The 20,060-nt window shown below is 41.2% G+C and overlaps 1 protein-coding gene across 1 annotated transcript in view; it reads right to left on the bottom strand.

Moving 5' to 3' along the window:
- ZFHX4 (zinc finger homeobox 4) overlaps positions 1-20,060 on the bottom strand; it is a 184,352-nt gene that overhangs the window by 17,991 nt on the left and 146,301 nt on the right. Inside the window, 6 exon segments of the mRNA XM_005866409.2 lie at positions 4-1,436; positions 1,937-2,054; positions 2,581-2,781; positions 3,005-3,138; positions 9,506-9,625; positions 16,171-16,239. Of these exon segments, the coding sequence (XP_005866471.2) occupies positions 4-1,436; positions 1,937-2,054; positions 2,581-2,781; positions 3,005-3,138; positions 9,506-9,625; positions 16,171-16,239 (2,075 nt within the window).

The raw sequence follows: 20,060 nt of genomic DNA, 5'->3' as shown, positions 1-20,060 counted from the left end.
GGCCTGGTACTGCTGTGCTTGCTGCTGCAGGAGCTGCAGCTGGGTTTGGCCGACGTGATGCTGGGTCTGAATCTGCTGCTTCAAGTCTTCGAGCAAGGATCCGGCCATGCCCGTCATGCCCGGCATCCCGAACGCGGCGGAGCCGGGCAGGCCCAGCTCCGGCCCCAGGCTGAACTCCGTGCCCGGGATGTAGAAAGGGAAGAGAAACTGAGGCTGCTGGAACTGCAGCAGAGCTTCGGGGGTCATGGGGAAATGCGGCAGGAAGGCGGGGTTGAGAAACTGCGGCTGGAAGAAGGCCGCCTGCTGCTGCAGCTCGTGCTGGAGCTGCATCTGAATCTGTGCTGGTGACTGCGGCGGGTGGTGCGGAGGCTGAGCGGAGAGGAGTTCCGGAGTTTGCTTTTTATTTAATTCTTTGGCATCTAAGTGGGTATCTTTGCTGCTGACGGAGGCTAAACTCAGGGACTCTAACATCCCTGGGCCGGGACTGCCCACGCTGGCTGCGAGGCCGTGGCCGCCGGGCTCCAGCTTGGCGGCCCTGGCCTTGGTCTGGTGGAGCACCGACCGCATGTGGATTTCCAAGGTCGAGCTTTGGCTGTAGGCGACGTTGCAGATGCTGCACTTGTAGGGTTTGTTGTCGGCGCCGCTGCTGGTTTCTTGAGGAACGGGACTGGAGGCCTCCTGCAACACCTTTTTCAACTTATGCAGATGAGAAACGGAATTATAATGGACCAAGAGGATGTTCTTCTGGGTGAAGGACTCTTTACACACTGTACATTTATACGGGCGGGAAGGGTCGAGGAACTTTTCCATCGTAAAGTTGGGCCCTTTTCTGAAGGGCAAGGTCCGCTTTGGTTCAGAGCCCATGTCATCAGGAATGGAGCTACTGTCACTCCCGACGGGACTCGCCTTCCCTTCCTGGTCGACCTCGTACTCCCTCTCCATTTCCTGCTCCAGGGCGTGGTCGTCCGGGGCCAGGGCTTCGCTCTCGGCCCAGAGCTCTCCGTTCACGGGCAGGGAGGCGTACAGCTGCTGGAGTTCGGCTTCGCTCAGCTCGGGGTGGCCCGCTTCCAAGTGTTTTTTTAAAGCCTGGAATGTACGGAAGCTCCGCTGGCAGAGATTACACATCGTGGCGGCCCGGATCGCGTGGTACTGGGAATGGATCTGAAGCTTCTGCATCGTCTTGAAGGCCAGGCTGCAGTGGTTACAGCGGTACTTGTACACGTGGCGGTCGGAAACCGACAGCGGCTGCCGCTTCTGCTGCTCACTTAGTGGATCTGGTAGGGTGTCGGGGATTTTCACATCCTTGCTGCCATTTTTGTTCCATTCGGACACATCCATGGCTTCTTTAGCTGGTTTCTGCTCCTCGCTCTTTATTTCCACGCTGGCCTTTGCATCGTCAAGACCTGCCATACTTTTGTCATCCATTGGACTCTCGCCTGTGCGGGAGAAAGCACAAACAGATCACTTACAGGGAGAAGGGATACAGGCTGATAAATATTGTAAGTAGGAACCTCTACAGCTTTCTGTTTAATTGATTCCTTAGAGAAATATTTATTGAGCAACTACTATGTTGCAAGCATTGTGAGAGGCACTGTGGATACAAAGGTGAATATCAAATCACCTCTGACCTTGAGGAATTTCAGGATACAGAAGAAAAGTACTCGAAGGTAATTACAGTATGCTGCATACAATCAGTGTGACACCAAGGGCCAGGCCTCAGTGTCCAGGAATTAGAGCAAAGAATATTCTCGGTCATTGACACTCAGCAGTGACAGACAGCCAGACACTAAACATGCATGGAAAACTACGGCTCTTGGCATATATTTTTCCTCTGTGCCTTTGTTCTAACTCTTTGACAGTAAAAACCTTGGCACACCACCACAAACGCAAGCCCTGAAGCGTGCTTTCTGCAGACCACAGTCACAGGCGGGCATACCTGAGTACTTCCCCGACCCCTCGGCTGTGCCGGCCGCAGGTGTGTCCCGCTCTGATTTCTCAGAGGCAGCTGCGGGCAGCAGCAAACTGTTTGGCATCATCACATCGGGCACAGGCACCTGTGAAGACCAAAGGGGCTCATGTCAAAGGTCCCCCAACATTCAAAAATGCCACCACCGCTGCCATTGGGCAGTCGCATCCCACTTAGATTTTTCCAGCCAAAGCAGGGACACTTGGTGGCTCTTACAGGCCACTGCTCTCCCTTCCAATTTCAGATCAACACCATTACAATGCTGTATTCTTTCTTTCCCTTTTTTAAAACGGTTTTTGTAGGTCTGTGTCTTTATCCTGATACTCAAAGTTTGAAACTCAATGTGTCCATGTGACTCATCTTTATAACATTATAGATATAAACACGAGACCGTAAAATATGTGTTACTGAATAATCTATGCCCGTATCATATTTATTTTCCTAGCAAAAGAGACAACAGAGGGGCCTTGGACTGTGATTTCTATAACACAGTCAGGGAAACAACTTTGTGTCTCGAAGAAGAAATACATTTCTATGGACCGATAAGTGCAGAGTTGGTGTTGCTACCTTTCCAGAGATTACGTCACATGCACGTCAACATGTGGGGTCCTTACTGTCATGAGCAGCTTCTCCACGCAGTCCGGGGAGACGCTGTGCAGGTGCGTCAAGTGCAGCTGCAGGTGCATCTTGTTGCTGAGGACGTCCTGGCAGAGGGGACAGCAGACGACCGGCTGGACCGAGTGCTGCGACAGGACGTGCATCTGGATGCGACTTTGGTCCCTACTATTGTAGTTACAATAAGGACACTGATAGAACTGGAAGACAGTGAACAGACATGGCATATGCTATCGTTAGTCTGAGGGCTTCAGAGCATCAGCAGGAATACCGAGGGCTCATTTGTCACCAATCACATTTGTCACCATGCTACCTTTCAATAGCATGGAATCGTTGGGGGCTCTAACACTACCAGGAGCAATAATAAATAAATTAGAATTAAAAATAGGTTTATATAGCAAAGGGAGGAAAAAATGTATTTACCTGTTCGTGACAGAATTTATTGTCCTCTGTAGCTTTCGATCGTTTTGTTGTGACATCTTCTTCCTTTGCCAGCAGGATTGGCGGGGTCACACCCGCCACACTGACTTTTAGCTCCTTCTCTGGTGTGATTATTCCTGATTCCACCCCCCAAAAAAACAGAACGTGTCAACTTCAAAAGACTAGCAACGTCAAACCTGAAAGATTCTATGTTTTTCATCTAGCGCTGACTCTAAACCCACAGAACCACAAAAGGAACTGGACAAGCACTTATAAATGATGCTAATCTCAAAAGGCAAGATGCACACTTCTTTGTGTCCACCGACTAAGTGGACTTTATAAATATATTTTAAAATGTACTCCTGTCTCATGTTTAGATAACCCTCGATGACCTTGAGAGACTCATCAATAACACGTGCTCACTGGTGTCTCAGGCTGCCTTTATCACATTAAAGCAAATCTACTCCCATTCACAAATGCTGACTTAGAAAATAACTCTTTTTACTGATGTTTAATTGCCTATCTCTTTTCTAAAATTCCTGATCACAGGAAACATTTCAAAATTCTGAGAAGAGCTAACTACTTATAATTCAGAAACAAAGACAGCATTTTTATGTGGTGAGTATAGGACTTAAACATTAACTATACATGTCTCCTGCTGTTTTTGTGATTTACTCTTTGCTTTACATGTTAGACCGTACATATAACATTTATAGTTCACATCTCAAGAAGATGGCTGTTTTATGAGGTTAATCCAAATATTCAGTGTTAAGGGGGTTTAAAATTTTGCCTAGATAAGCAATGTCACGTATAGGAGCCTCACACACATCAAAGAAAAAGAGTGTGATTCTAATTTCCCAATCTAACAGAAAATTCTTTCCAGCATCAATTTTCCCGATAATCTCCTCTGTGAGGCTGGATATTACAGCGACATTGGGTAGGCATGTCACATACATCTCACGACAAACACAAAACCTCATTTACCAGCCATTCCAATCTCATCATAGCACGGCGTCATCTGACCTTTTTTCTGCTGTTTATTATGAGTATTTCTAATTTTAACTTTCAATTTTCACCATCTTCCAGTCAATTTGCAACTAAATTATTTCCAGGGTGAGGATACTATCACTGGACAACTGGGTGCAAATACATGTTGAAATGCAATGAAGCTAAACCATTGATTGCTATCAGCCCCCGCGTGAATATAGAGTCTGGGCGTAATCTGATTGTATGCTGTGCATGAAGATTTATCTTGATTTTTTTTTTCAATCCACATACGGTTCATATAAATGAACAAATTGCACCTTATTGCGAAATAGCCCAGTTTTAATTTAAAAATAAGGTCAAGGATGTTGGAAACAAAGTAAAGATGAACCAAAAACTACATTCTTTTTTCAATCCTGGATAGAGCTGATGCATGTTTAAACCATATAAACATTTTCAGAAATTTTGAATTCTGAAAGAAATTTAAAAGCAAGCATTTTAAATTTTGGACTCCAAGGACACCAAAATGAAAGTAGACTTTCAATGACAGAATGACAATCATGGTAGGTATAGATTTGGTGATGTTTTCAAATAATTATACTGATTTCTAGATTTACAAACATTAGATTTTATTTGAATTGTTACATGTGCCCTATATCTACAGATGCCTTGGAGAAATTTAGGTTCCTTCTAGATATTTGAAAAAAATAACTGATCACATTTGTATTTGAATGAACTTAAATTTGAATATAGACTGAAGACCTTCATTATATCGATAAAACCCAATCTAAGTATTTGATATCCAAAGATATGTCAGAAACAGGAATGTTTATTTCATAATTAATTATGGCATCAAAAAATAGGTTTTTCTTTCTCAAAGCAGAATGTACTTTGTGGTGTTGTATTTAAAGTGCTAAAATATTCAAGAAAATAATATATATAATGTTTGCAAATAAAATTTAGGGCTTAAAATGTCAGTTCAAGTTGTATAAAGTGATTGTCATTCGCATCAGGAATGTTTATCCCTCACTTTCTTCTTTGAGACAAGAAGATTTTTTTAAGTCCCCCATTAATGAGTAAGAATATGCTCCTTTAAGAATCTAATACTCTCATATTCCCTTATCATTCCTTTGTGCACATGGTAGAATGAGACATAACCAAATTATAAGCTTGTCCATTTCCCTATGCTATCAAAGACTGTCACACACAAATTAAAAGAGAATTTCCATGACTCTTGTTGCTTGCAGACCCTATGGGGTGTCAGCAATAGAAAAAAACCTTCCAGAAACTTTTAAATCTATTAAATGAGCAGTTATGGCCTTATTATCATAAGCATAAATATTCTAATATTGGTACTGTACAAGATAAAAAAACACTGATTTTAAGCTATGAGACATTTTACTACAACTATACTATAAATCAGTGATGGTGAACCTATGACACGCGTGTCAGAGGTGACACGCGAACTCATTTTTTTGGTTGATTTTTCTGTGTTAAATGGCATTTAAATATATAAAATAAATATCAAAAATATAAGTCTCTGTTTTACTATGGTTGCAAATATCAAAAAATTTCTATATGTGACACGGCACCAGAGTTAAGTTAGGGTTTTTCAAAATGCTGACACTCCGAGCTCAAAAGGTTCGCCATCACTCCTATAAATTGAGGTACATATTTGGTATAATAAATCCATGTTATTTTTATGCTTATTAATATTCATTAATGATGTAGTTGCTTTTGAATTTAGTGACATTCGTGCTGCATCAAGAAAATAAAAGCTTTAGGGTCATTTTATAGCCATTGCAATGGCTATTGGCTATAGTATTCCACCCCGTATATAGGTCAACTTCAATATTTTTTTGTGTGTAATTAACTTAATTAAACCATGATCTTAGGAAAGCTAGAAGCTGTGTAAAGACCATTTTATTTTACATTAAAAAGAAGTATAAATACAAATTAGATTCCACCACCCCCAGCTGTGTCTAGGCACCCCAGAAATGCATGCCATTGAGAGGAAGAAGCAAGAATGCTGAGCTGGAATAACACAGGACAGAAACAGACCACAAGGACAGGCAGGCCATCAGGGTTATTTGCAAAGTGATGGAAATCACATTTCATGATTGTGAGCTTTTTCTACTTTTCAAAGGGGTGTAATCTCAGGGACTATGGCCTTCTTGGTAAACTGCAAGGACTCAACTTCAAGGTCTCTCTCTGAATTGTTTCATTCTAGAAATATATTAAATAAGGGCCAATTTTAGGAGAGTTTTGATTAAGTTCTGTGATTACTCATAGTTTATGCCTACAACTTTATTTGAAATAAATCAAGTTTGATACCCTAGAGAAAAATTTTAGGTGAGATCATAATTCATTTTGTGTTCGTTAAGGACATCATAATATCCTCTAAAAACAATGCTATTTTAACATATTTAAACTAAGAAATGCAGTCTAATTACAAGTAAGCACTGCCATATAGATGAGCCAATTACCTGTCAGTTATGTGGTTATGTAACTTGCATGAGATAACAATATAAAAATGACATAATTCATTTCCATTCAGATGCTGCCTACTTAATAATTTTCAACCCTTAAAATACAGAAGGTTGTAAAATGGTTTATACTCATAATAAATGAGGAAAATCCAATAACACATATGTACTCAAAGCAAATCTTGAAAAAACAATAAAACAAAACAGTTATTTTTAAATATTTTATGAATCAATGTATTTGATAATATTTGAATACTATAAAACTTGAATCTAACAGAAGAGGTTATTCAACGCCAAATAATTCCAAATGATAATTACCAGTACAGTATTCTTTCTAATGAGACTGGAATGAAAGGATAATTTTAATTGCAATAATGAAGGTTAATTTCCATCTTTCCTCGTGTTTACTCCCTTATTAAAAAGTGGTCCCCTTAGCCATGGCAGAGACATATTACATTTTCAATGCAAATGTATTAATCTGGATAAACTCTATATTAATTCTTGTACTGCACAGAGCTGTAATTTGGATTATAATTAATCTAAAGTGGCACTAGATTTAAATGACAATATAAATGAGGCATTAGGAGGCTTTTCTATTATGAATGAATATTCAACAAATACAACTTGCATATTGCCAAGTCTCATTTTGAAAGCTCCAGTCCTGGAGATTAATGTCCGCAACTCTGCACAACAGCTTACACAAACAGGGTCTTTCTAACACGTGTTAATTCCTTCCTGTCTCAAAAATTCAGTGCTCAAGTGGAGACACGCTGTTTTCCCATCTAACACACTAAGATAGTGATTAATTTTGCTCATATTTTTTGACATTTATAACTGACATAAGAAGAAAAACAATATATACATAAGTGGTTATTCAATCTTTAGCAATATTTACAAGGAAAAAAATCCATGTAATAGTTTATCACCTAATCAGATTCCATTTAGAAGGCAGAAAACTTGGTTAAAAGTTCATGCCAGTTGTCAATAGCAAGAATTGTCTTGAAGTCTGGGAGGTTTCAAGGCTAAATGTTTGCATCTCAGTAATTTCTTTTAGTTGGTTTTAAAGTTCATTTTATCCACTTAGATATACCTGGGGAGGCATTTCTGCAGGGATAAAATGGGTTTTAAACAACTCCCATTACGCAATGCTCTGTGTCCTCTCCTGTGCTCCAGTTCTGTTCAATGGTACCAGTAGGCACCTGAGAAGGGACACTCACTCATCAGGCCATTAGGAAGTGATGAGCCCATCATTTATGCAGAGAAATGAACTTTACTGGTGGGGATGGAGTGCCTGTGTCTGAGGTGGTGTTCCAGGTAAGACTCCTCCCTCAATTCCAGAATCCATCCTTTATAGGGTGTTAGATATTTAAAACCAAGCATAATGTCATGCACCTGAGTATCAGAGAGCATTCAGTGTAACACGAATGTGCTGTGTTTCACACGTTCTTCTGAAGGCTCTGGGGGAGGGGGCGCTCCTCTACAATCTCTGTCAGTATGACTGTGAGAGGGACACCACTGAACACAGGCAGGACCCTGCCCTTCCAGAAGCAAGCAGGCAAGCAGCGGACCCTGATGAGGTCCATCCTCCAGAGTCCATCAACTGACTACCTGGCTATTTCCAACTCTTCAAATGAGGTTTAGACAGCACTACCCTTGACCTTAACCAATTGCCAGGTACTTCAAACTCCTGGTCAGTAACCCCAAGAGCTGAGTTCCTAACACACAGCTATGGCATCTTTTTCACATTGCTTTCAGCTCAATACCAACCTCACATCTTCTTTGTTTAAGGCAAATTGGAATCATATGTTCACCACTAGATCCTCGGCGAAAATTGAAGTGGCGCTTTCCCACTGGACTCCTGAGAGCAATTTAGCATCGAACGGCGTGGGGTGGGAGCAGGGAGGCCCTTGGAGTAATTTTTGAAGGGAATGCAAAACCAAGATACGCAGATGACTGAATTACAAATGTGGGATAATTCAGGCTTAAATGGACTTGCACATGAAAATGGTATATATATCTTTTTGCACAACCCAATGTCTTCATAGTGAAAACGAGCTTCTTTATGGGAGGCTGTCACTAGAACTCAAGGAAAAGATAGATGACTACCTGAAGCTAATAGGCTTGAACCCGTTGCAGCAGTTCTCCTGCTTCAATGAGCCCAACATAATAAAACTAGGTACAGCGTGCAGCAAAAGTAGCCAATGTAATATTTATTCATCGCAACCGTAGATTTCCATCTCATACATACAAAGTATGGATGAAGTCATATATTTGCCAAATCAAACACAGGAAAAGCCTTAGGTATCCGCACCAGATGCTGGCCTAGGGTTTGTTTGTGCACAAGTAAATGTCATGACACGAAGGTTTGTTTTCCGAGACAGTAGCTTTCATTACTGGGATTTGTCTATTCTAGAAGATCAAAATTACCCAGCATCTAATCCCTTTTCAATGATATTTCCTCTTTCTTAGGCTGAATCATCTGTAAACTTTTTTCACTGGATTTCGTTTGAAATGCTTCAAATAGATGCCCTTAAAAAGGGCAAATTCCTGAGTGTACATTGTAAAAAAAAAAAAATCGAGGAAAAATAACATTTATTTTTAGGGTTACGTGGTTGGTGTGTGTGTGGGGGGGGGTGTCTGTGATTGAATGAAAAAATCCAAGTGATATCTAATCCTGCGCTTATGAAAAATTAATATGCCATCAGAGGAATCACAAGTATAGCTAAGATTAATGAAAGGCGCTTAAAAAATTACAAGCACACAAACTGATTTGATTAAAAAATAATCTCACTGGTCGTCCTGTAATATTCTTCAACTTACCCACATCTATTCTGTCAGATGGTTATGATTAAAAATAGGTCAATGGGAGGCTACTGATAGAAGTCACATGCAAAATGCGCATGCGATGGATAGTAGTGGAAATGTTAGTTTCAAATGAATAAAAGCTTTTAATAAATGTGGGGATGGGGTGAAGGCAGGGCTGATTTGGGGGTGTGGGGGTGGGGGAAGAAAGGGGAAGGGTCTAGCATCTTACCGGGGTCTTTGCTGGAGGAGTTTTTGCCTTCACCAGGGTCTCTCTCATTTGTGTCTTTCTCATCCTCCTCGGCCACCGGTGTCGGCTTAAGAGGTCCTTCTGCCTCCTCACTTGGCTCTTCTGTTCAGAAAGGCATACTGGTCAGTAGGATTGGACCCCCCCCATATGCACACTCAAATAATTACGTGACCATTTACAAACTTGGTCACCTATGAACCATCTGCAGACACCCATTCTCCAAAGAGGACATACATTTATTCAAAACCTCAGAACCTGATGATGGTACCAATGCAAATGTTTATCTCAAGCAACTTCTTTTATATCCACTGAGCACATGGGCTGGTACTCAAAGAGAAGAAATCACTTTAAGCACAGGTGAAGTCAGGAAAGCTGGAAACATGGGTGGGAGGCAGTTCTGTCATAATAGAAGCTTCTAAGCCACACGGACCCCCTGTTCCATGGACTTGGGGAGATGGCAGAACAAACCAAATCCCTAGAAAAAAATCCTCCATGAAAGGATGGGACAGTGATGGGTTAACTATAAGACAGGTGTTCCTCCTGCCTTCAGTCCCCGGACCCCAGAGGAATTCTTTGGAATTCATCTGAGTAGGATCTCAAAAGTTCAGTTGCACTGGGATTTGTTTTTCTCTATAGGGGGAGCTATACAGGGCGCAGGACATAAGAAGGTCTATTTCTTCTATGACAACCACATCACCCCACACCTCATTCACGGGTTCACACCAGCTAGATTACATGGAAATCCTCATAGTAACTCAACCCTATTTAATTATTCTGTAAATCTGAGGTGTGCCGCTGCCGGTGGGTTAATCTGTTTATGCAGTTAGCCTCCGTGCTGGATCTGGGCAGCACTAATCCGTGAACGGCCCACTGTTCTCCTCTAGCCTGTGATCATTTGTCTCTCACTGTGCTGATGTCACATTTTAATGAATTTTTAGCAATCCGAGTCATGCCAGATAGCCAGACTTGCACCTCCCCGCAGCAGGGCATGCTGTTTTCACGGCAGCACAAAATAATAAAAAATAAAAATCATATTCCCCCGTCCAGGTAGGAATTACATACATGAGGAGGAGAAGGTAAAATGGGATTTGAAGCACCAGGCTGCTCAATTTCATAAAATCTTTAATGACCAAATAAATTAACCCTGGAAAGGCAAAAGGTCACCGCCACATATGCATACACGTGTCTATTTGCTTTTGATAAGCAGAGCTTTTATGCGGAGAACATGATACAATTAACCCTTCAATAACCATACAAAACGCTGCTACGGACATTTTAAGTGTCAAGCATTAACCGAAAATTACACACTGCATAAAATTTTCATTGCAAATGCTGTAGTGATTGAAAGGGGGAATCGCGGCCCTCTCCACACCCCATGTTTTATTAATAACATTCTGACAGCAGAATGAAATATCCACCGTCATGTGTAGCAGCTGAGCACACACACAGAATGCTATTGAGTGTCTCCCTTGCCCACCCCGCTCTCTACCGTGAGAGCAGGACACCGCACAGGGGACGGTGCTGGGCTCAGATGGGGCAGCTCCACAGCCAAGGGAAAGCAAGGCCAGGCGATACATCTGCAGTAAGGGTTTGCTTCCACTGCGCGTCCTCAACGGCCCCCACAAGTCCATTTACCCTAGGTCTGCACTGTGCTGCTGAACAGCAGCAGCGGGGAGTTCCTGGTGGAGGAGTCAGGCATCTGAGGGTTTGGGGGGAGTGTCCCTTTCAGGCAAATCACGTGGAGATTGTACTTTAGGGAGAGAGAACGACGCTTGTTAGGGCTCCAGCCTGCTTTCACCAGCCATGATCATCCCTGATCAAACCCAGGCTCCTGCCCCCTGCATGAGGCCAGGCTGAGAGGGGACAGTGGCTGGCTTGGTGAGGGAGGGAGGGTGGTGGAGATCATGACCAGATTGGGCTGTGTCCCTGCCAAGTCCACACACGTGACGTGACACCCGGTGGCAGGCCTCGACCTGTGACAGCCCATGGCAATTACTCTCCGGCTCGTCCTGGGGAAGGGAGGCGAGACTTCTTTGAGTAGATTTACTGAACCTTTCCCCCAGGGCTGGAAAATGAAGTGTCACCGTGGTCCCGGTGTCCTTATCTTGAGGGGACATAAAATTGTAAGGGCTATCGCAACTCCCATTAATAAAACATGGGGTGTCAGGAGGAGAGGACGAAAATTATGAAGGTACTCCAAGAAAAACTACAGTGTAATCTGGGTCTCATCGCACGCTTTTCGCAGGGTCCGATTCTTCATTTTCTCGTATGTGTTTTAAGGGCGAGAGAAATTCCCAGACATGTTCCTCTATACATCACCGTGGTGTCTGACCTCCGCCTGACCCTGGCCACAGTTTGAGAAATCTGAATGTGAACAAAGCCTGTGTCAGCAGCACGGAGCGACCGCCATCAACTTAATCGCAAACAGCAGTTCTGAGGCCATAACTTGGCCCGGCTCGTCCAAGCCACAGCTCAGACCCTCCGGAGCTGGCTCTGCCCGCACAGCCTCTGCCGCTGGACATTGCCCCCCTCTCTTTTCTGGCTCTGCCTTTGAAGTCGGCGGGCAATTAGCTCTAATGCTCCACCAATTCAGACCTGTTTTGTGGTTTCGAAGGCGAGAGCTGTTTATTACAGGTGGGCACTTTGGAGCCGTAGAACTTTGCAAATTTGTAATCATGCAAAAAATAATCAAAGGGTAACTTATATCCACCACCATAAAGTTTCATACGAGTCTAAAAAAAAAAAGGCTCAGTTTTTGAAATTAAGTTGACATTCGCTTTATAAATAGACTTTAGAGTTGGGAGGATTAATGCGGAGAAACCACTCTCTCCCTAGGAAAGCGGTACGTTGGCGGGGTTGCGGGGGGAGTGGCTGAGTTCTGATTCTCAAGTAGCAGCTTCCTCCATGTAAAATGCCATCGAGTGTGTAAGATGCATTATAGGAAACAAACCAAAAAAACCCAAAAATATATACGTGACATTAAATGTGCTCAAGGGATTAAATGTGCGTTAGAACTGAGGGAAATGACATAAATTCAATTACGTAAAATTCCAAAATGAAGATACTAACTTACATAAAATTCCCAAAGATGCTAATGCAGTTGACATTTTCACCAATAAGTTTCTTCACTAATATAGTACATGTAATCCTAATAAAGGTATTGTAACATTTCATAATACTGTTGCTTTCACAGCATATATATCTTGATTCTTTTGCTTCATGTAATATAAAAAACACACTATTTCTTCATATATTAAACTCTAAGATAGGAATGTAGTTAAGCTTAAAATGAACACCGGAGTCCATTAGAACTTCCCAGTTTTCAGAAAAATAGTATATATTTTTAATTTTAAATGTTCTGAAATAATACCGTAGTCTTATAGAAGTTCAGTACAATTAATTTCCCGTAGCATTTTTATCATAGATAAAATCATCTTATAAAAGTTATTTTGTATATACACATAAACTATTTTTAAAAGAAATGTTTTGAATGACTAGCTCAAAGTATTTTCATTTGAATAATGAAAATGATTAGAAAATCTCAATTCTATAAAATCATAATACACATTTTGAAGCACGTCTACGCCAGTGATACACTGCTGATCTAGGAGCCAGCCAACTGCCCTTGGTTCCCGGGCTTTCTCCCACAATGCGCTTGGGAACCTTCTCTCTGAGTCCTTGAAGGCAGCGGTCGCCAACCGGAGGTCCGAAAGGTTGGAGACCGCTGCTCTAAGGAAAGCGTTGCACACTTTTTAGCCCATGAAGCAATCATATAAAGAGGAAGCAGAGGACAGTGAGTAACTTAAATATCTTTAGTTTTATATACTGAACATCTCTTCAAAGCACCTGGCTTGTAAGAATTCTTCCCTGGACGCCTGCACTCTCTCCCTGTCCAGTCCCACCACCAACCTCCAAATCCACCCTCTGTATGAGCTACTTCAACCTACTGAAATCTTTTAGTGACTCACTACAAGCAAAAGTTCAATCTTCTGTGCATGGAAAGAATACCTCCGAGATACCTGGTCCTTGTCCACCACTCCAGTCTCATTTTTTTTCACTTCCTACCTAGCACTTAATGCTTAAAACAACAAACAAACAACCCTTGTGGGTGTGGCTCAGTTGGCTGAGCATTGTCCTGTGCACCAGGTCACAGGTTCAATTTCTGGTCAGGGCAGTGCATGGTCTAGGTGTGTGCAGGAGGCAACCAATTGATGTTTCTCTCTCACATCACATCAATATTTCTCTCTTTCTCTCCCTCTCCCTTTCTCTTTCTCTAAAATCAATAAAAACATTTTTTAAATTGCATCATCAGAGTCACCTGTTAGACTTGTTAGAAATCAGACTGTGTGCTCCACCCCTGGAATTTATAGTTCAGGAGGTTTAGAGGGAGGCCTGGGAATTTACATCTCTATGCTCCCAGGTGAACATGATGCTTCTAATCCAAGGACCACATTTCATGAACCACTATTCTAGAAACACGTGACTGTTATTAATGTTGCCTTCCAGTACATATCATTATATTTCCCTGTCTTATCTAGGACAACTTCTCTACACTGTATATACATTTTTTCCCTTCAAGCCCAGCTTGGGAAATACCAGTTTCATCATCTGTAAAAAATGGAATTAACAATGCCTACCTCATTGGTTTGTTATAATATATAAAAATCAGTCAGCACATAGCCTAACAAACTAAGTGTTTCAAAATGCTGGCTGTGTTATTACTATTAATTATTTCTTTATCCAAAAAGTCTTACCTAAATCTGGAATTGGGATTAATGTTTCTGAATAAGATTTTCTTCTTTTTTCTCTACATGGATGTCAAACAACTTACCACAGTATTTGGAAATGATCCATGTACTGTGCCTATTTTCCCTAATAGCTACACATTTACTGAAAATAGTGATTATCTTATTGCTCCTTGTGCCAGAGCACCTGGAACAGTGCCTGGAATAGAGTAGGCAGGCAATACAGATTTGTTGAAACACTAAATTGAATTTAGGATGCAAAATTGAAGAAGAGGAGGAGGCATCCAGATGCTATGCCATTCTTCTATTCCCCTTCAATAAAACTCGAAAAGGAGTATTTGTTTGTTTGGATTGGTGTCGGCCTGGTCTGGGTGTCCTTACATTTTCTCTTTCTACTAAAAGTGAATTCATTATCCAACCCGCCAGTCTGACTTCACACCAATTGTTCCTCTCAAAGCCACCGACAACTTCCAAGCTGTGAAATCCAGTGGCCATGAAGGTGTCTGCTCAGCAGATGTGATCACACCCTCCTCCTGGGGACCACACCTGACAACCTTGCTTGAGCACTGCACGTCTCTTACTTCCTTGATCTCATTTACTACAATCTGCAAATAACTTGTTTATTTGTATAGACATGTTGTCCAAAAATCTTATTCAAGCCTTACGCCCAGCAGCCACTGGCACTAATACTTTGAGCGAAGTCGATGACTCCTAGTTTTCTTACTCAGGGTAACTGGGTCTATGGCATGATGTCATCAGTTGAAATGAAGAAAAAGAGGAGAAGAAATGGTTTTGCAGAAAAGAGAAGTTCAATTTGGAATTTGTTATATTTGACTTCCCTATAGAACATCTCCATGGAAATATGCAGAAGGCATGGGAACATCTAAATATAAAGTTTCTCAGAGAGACTGAGTAAAGATGGAGATTTTGTAAACAAAGACAATAAATAAATATGTCAACAGGGAGTGGTATCCTTTTAGTTTGACAATTTTGGTCATAGCCTTGATTTTGCCCTATTATTTCCAATCAGGTCATTAATGAAATCTTTTCATTGATTTGAGGTGAGGAAGGCAAATTGGGCTTGTACTATTTTATCTTAAGTATGCTCTCTAATTTTCTAGGGGAAAAATAACATATGTAATAAAAAAGTCTTTATGAGAGATGCATAGGTGAAGGTAAACTCTGAATAATTTTTGACGGAAATCCTGACTTTATATTGCAGGAATGTTTTCACTTGCAAAACTGTTTTTGGGTTTTTTTTTGTAAAGTATTTCAATACCCCATTATGAATGCGAAGGACTTTTTATAATCATTTTTTGTTCTATATAACACATTATTATTCCAATTGTATAAATCTGGGAACTGGGATCATGTTTATATAGCAGAAATAAATGAGGTGTGTTGTAGCAACATGGGTGAGTTTCCTCTTAAATTATCTGAATATAATGCAGCTAACAAGGCCTGGCTGCCATTTTTTAACATACACATATACACACAAAGCACAGGGAATAGTAAATGTGTTGACATGGCTACACAAAATCCAATCAAACCATTGACTGCCAAAAATAACTCCACCAACCAGGTTTTTTTAATTGTGTAAAAATAATATCTGGCTTTCTGGCTTATCCTTTGTATAAAATTGACCACTTCGGTGAAACTTCACAGTGTACAAATGCAGATGTGAGAAATTATCCAGCAGATGTTACTCATTCTTTAAAAAAAGTCACTTTACATAGGCATCCAAATATACAGATATATTTGCTTTTGCTATTAACTTGTTTCTATAAGAGATCTGATCAAATCTAATTGGAGCAGTTCCAGAGATCCATGCATTACATAACTGATGAGAGTAACAACTGTAGGACAGACAGACACGGTTTTGAGAAGGAACAGACCAATTACCTGAGGTCACTCTCAGCTGCTGCTCCGACAGGTCGTCCTCACAGGTCCTGGCTCCCGAAGAGGCAGATTCTGCAGAGAACATGGGAGTGAAAGGTGGTCAGCTCTGCAGTCACAGCCAACAGCACAAGAACCCCATTTGGCTTTCACTGGGATAAGTATGTGGTGGGGCACAGGGGAGTTTTAGGAACATCTTACATCCTAGTGAGCAGTGGTTAGCAAGGTGAGTCAGACAGGGGTGCCCTGAGATCGAATTTCCGATGATGGGCAGTGCACAATGAACACCACAATGTAGTTCAAATATAGAAGCAGGAAAGGCTCATTGTGACTTGGGTCTCTGGCCAAGCCTACATTATAGTGACCATGGCACATGACATAAATTATAAGCATGTTTTTACTTCTCTGTCAAAGTAGCAAAAAACAACAACAGTAACAACAACAGAAACCCTCAATATATGGTAGTTGCTGTGAGACCAAAGTTGAAAACAATCACTTCAGGAAACCTAAAGAGTATGTCCAAGTCATCAATAAACGCAATAGGAGACCCTGCTCTTTTATTTGCGCTCCACAGCAGACGGCCAGCGATGGCCTGGTTTGCTCAACTCAACCCCAAACACAAATCATGATTTTCATCCAATTCCATGCTTCCTTTGCATTCCCTATTGTAGGGAAATCTAGGAAAAAAACAACTAGGCCTTAGAAATCAACACCAACACCTCCCTCTTCCTCCCCACTGAGTCATCACTCACTCTTGGTTCCATTTGACAACGGCCCCTGTCCCGTGTGTTTCTCTGGTCCCCCGTCACCCTCTCATTCCTGGCAATTTCAGTAGCTTCCAGAGCAATCTCCCTGCCTCGAATTCCAATCTAATCTCTCATAATATCTTGAGAGCTATTTTTCAAGAATACAGAATTGTATGAGCACAAATCCTGGCTCTACCACTTTCTAGATATGGGACCTTTGTATACCACTCAATCCCCTCATTTGTAAAATGCAGCTATAATCAGTAATTGCAAGGGAAACTAATACAAACATGATATGGTCTTCCAAGCAAAAAAAAGGCCAAATCTTATTGACAAATTTAAAAAAGTGGTCACGAGATTCTTACACCGACAAAGACAGTCATGCTCATCTAGCAATAGCACCTCTGGTTGATTCTGAAGGTTTTAATTAAACAAATAATTAACCTTGAAAATAGAAGTGCACACCAAGGCACTATTATTGCATTTACTAATTGTTGTTCCTCCTATGTATAAAACCTTTGGCCTTTGGTGGTAATCTACTTAAAAATAATACAATCAGTACAAATACTCGGTAGCTTCCCATCACCAACTAAAAACATTATGTTTTCTTGTAACTGTCTCTTACATTTGTCTGGAAAGGAAGAATTTATCCTCAGTCTTTGCTTATAAATCCAGCAATAGCTCCCAAACAGATCATAGTACTGAAGCCCATCCCACATGTCACTCAAGAAGCCCACCTTCTTCCGCACGATCTCTCTCTCTCTCTCTCTCTCTCTCTCTCTCTGTGTGTGTGTGTGTGTGTGTGTGTGTGTGTGTGTCTTGATGCCTTGAGCAATGTTGTTCCTGGTATTTGTTTAATGTCTTTTTGTTTTATCATGTTAAACTCTTATTCTTCCCTCAAAACCCAAAGCAAGTGTCACCTCCCCCATGCTCCCATAACAATTAGCTTACACATATGTGACAGGAATTAGTGTCTGTTTTTGGTATAATTGAAAGAGCTCTGAATTTAGAGTCCCAGGCTCTGGGATACTATATGAAATTCTCATTTTGATATTCACCTGTTTTAGGATACTTTTATTCAAAATCCTCATCCATGCCTTATAACCTTAAACAGATGACTACCAAAAAGACACTAATTCCTGTCACATATATGAATGTGTGTGTAAAGCAACTTTCCCCTCTTTTCTAGCAAAAAAAGAATAATTTGTCAAGGAACCCTTAGTGTTTTACACACACACAGACACCAATAATGTATTAAAGAGACTTGTTCAAATAGATATCAGTAGTACTTCAGTGAGCTAGACCAAATGACTGCTATCCTTAAAGATACATTAAGATAAAAATAAAGCAATGACAACTTAGTAAGAGTGTGTCTCTGCTGGGTACTGTGATAGCTACTTGTATAAAAACAGGCATGCAGTCCCCACAATCAAATCACGAGGCTTGATTAGTCCTTATTTTACACATCAGGAGGCTGGGGCACAGAGAGGTTGAGGTAGCCCTCTGTCCTCAGGCTCCAAGTGTGAGCTTGACGAGCTTGGAACAAACCCCAGGGGGCCTGGTACAAAACTCGGAGGAATTTGGGATGTGTCCAGTCGGAAGAACACAATAGTTAGGAGCCTAGAAAAGTTTCCTATCTTTGTGAAGGCCAGAAACCAAGAGGGAAAAAGAAAAAAAAAAAAAAAAACAGCAACTGTTCACTAGTCCTGCGAACATTCTGATATTTCATAAAAAGATTTATATTCTTTGAATTTGAAATGTGACCAAATAATCATTTGGTACCACATGGAAATCATTTCATTTGAGAGTGATTTAAGGAGATGTACAAAATGTTCAAACCAGAAACTGTTTTTGAACCTCACAAATTAGGTCACGTGGCACTGGAGTCGGCCCCAGTGAGAGTGGCTGGGGCGAGTGAGTTCATAAATGAATGTCGTTCAGTATACCAGCAATTTTTTTTTTTAGATTCTCAACAGTGTTGCTCCCTTTATATAAATGAAAACATTTTAATAAAGGAGCTTTTAGCTTATCAAACAAACTGGTTAACTTACACTTCTCTGCCGGTGTAAAATGAATTGTGCAAAATCTGGCAATGACACACAGCATCTTTCAATATTTCCCCTTGCATAATTGCTCTGTAATAACAAATCTGACTGCTGTTAACATGGTCTGTCCCTTTCGAGGGTGATTTAATTAGATTACTAATTTGTGTTCTCTAGCACCTAACCTTTCTGGTTTAATACTATTAAAAATAGTACCACTGACAGTTTATCCAGTACTCTACTCTATTCTGTCAATTTGGCAATGATCACAGATTTGAAAATGGTACCAAATTACTCCATTTTGATTAACAGGACGTGGACCACGTTTTTCTGTGGAATAGTGTATCGATCATCACCATCACCATCCTCAACAACAACACTTACAGAGGACTTGCTCTGTTCCAGGTGTGACTGATGGACACCCCAAGAAATGGGCGGAGCTAGGATTTGAATGCACACAGCTTTATTCCACGGATCATCCTCTTAACCACAATGACATACTGAGCCACATATTTAAGATCCTAAAAGTAGTTTTTCTCTTAATTCTGAAATTATTCCTCATGTTCATTTTTTCTCATTTGGCCTGAATTCTAACCACCTATGCTCTTAGCCTAACTCAAAGGGTTCCACTCCCAATGCAATGCTTAAAACCTAAATTTTGGGGATTCCTCTTCCCTTTAATTGATAAGAATGGACGTTCTCACAGTTCTCTCTCATTTCCTTGCACTGTGACATCCCCTCACTAACTCTCCATCTCATTTCTCCTTCTGACCTTTCCCTTCCATTATACAAATACTATTCATCCTGGTAAATAAACTGATAACTTTCAGGCATCTAATCTTAGTTCAAAAATCAAGCTCTCATCTTCCAAATCTTTTTGCCCCTGCTAATCCTATATAATAAAAGGCTAATATGCAAATTGTCCCCATAGGCGGGAGTTTGGCAGACCGGGAGTTAGACGTGCGCTGACCACCAGGGCTGGTGCAGAACACGGCGGCCATCGGTGACGCAGCGCTGGCAGTGGGTGGCAGTGGAAGCACTGCTGGCCCCGATGGGCCCTGAGGAGAGTGGAACCGTGGTGGAATGGTGGAGCAGGTGAGTGGGCAGC

Source organism: Myotis brandtii, unplaced genomic scaffold, assembly GCF_000412655.1.
Source record: "Myotis brandtii unplaced genomic scaffold, ASM41265v1 scaffold23, whole genome shotgun sequence".
NCBI lineage: Eukaryota > Metazoa > Chordata > Mammalia > Chiroptera > Vespertilionidae > Myotis > Myotis brandtii.
This window is presented reverse-complemented; position numbering and strand designations above follow the sequence as displayed.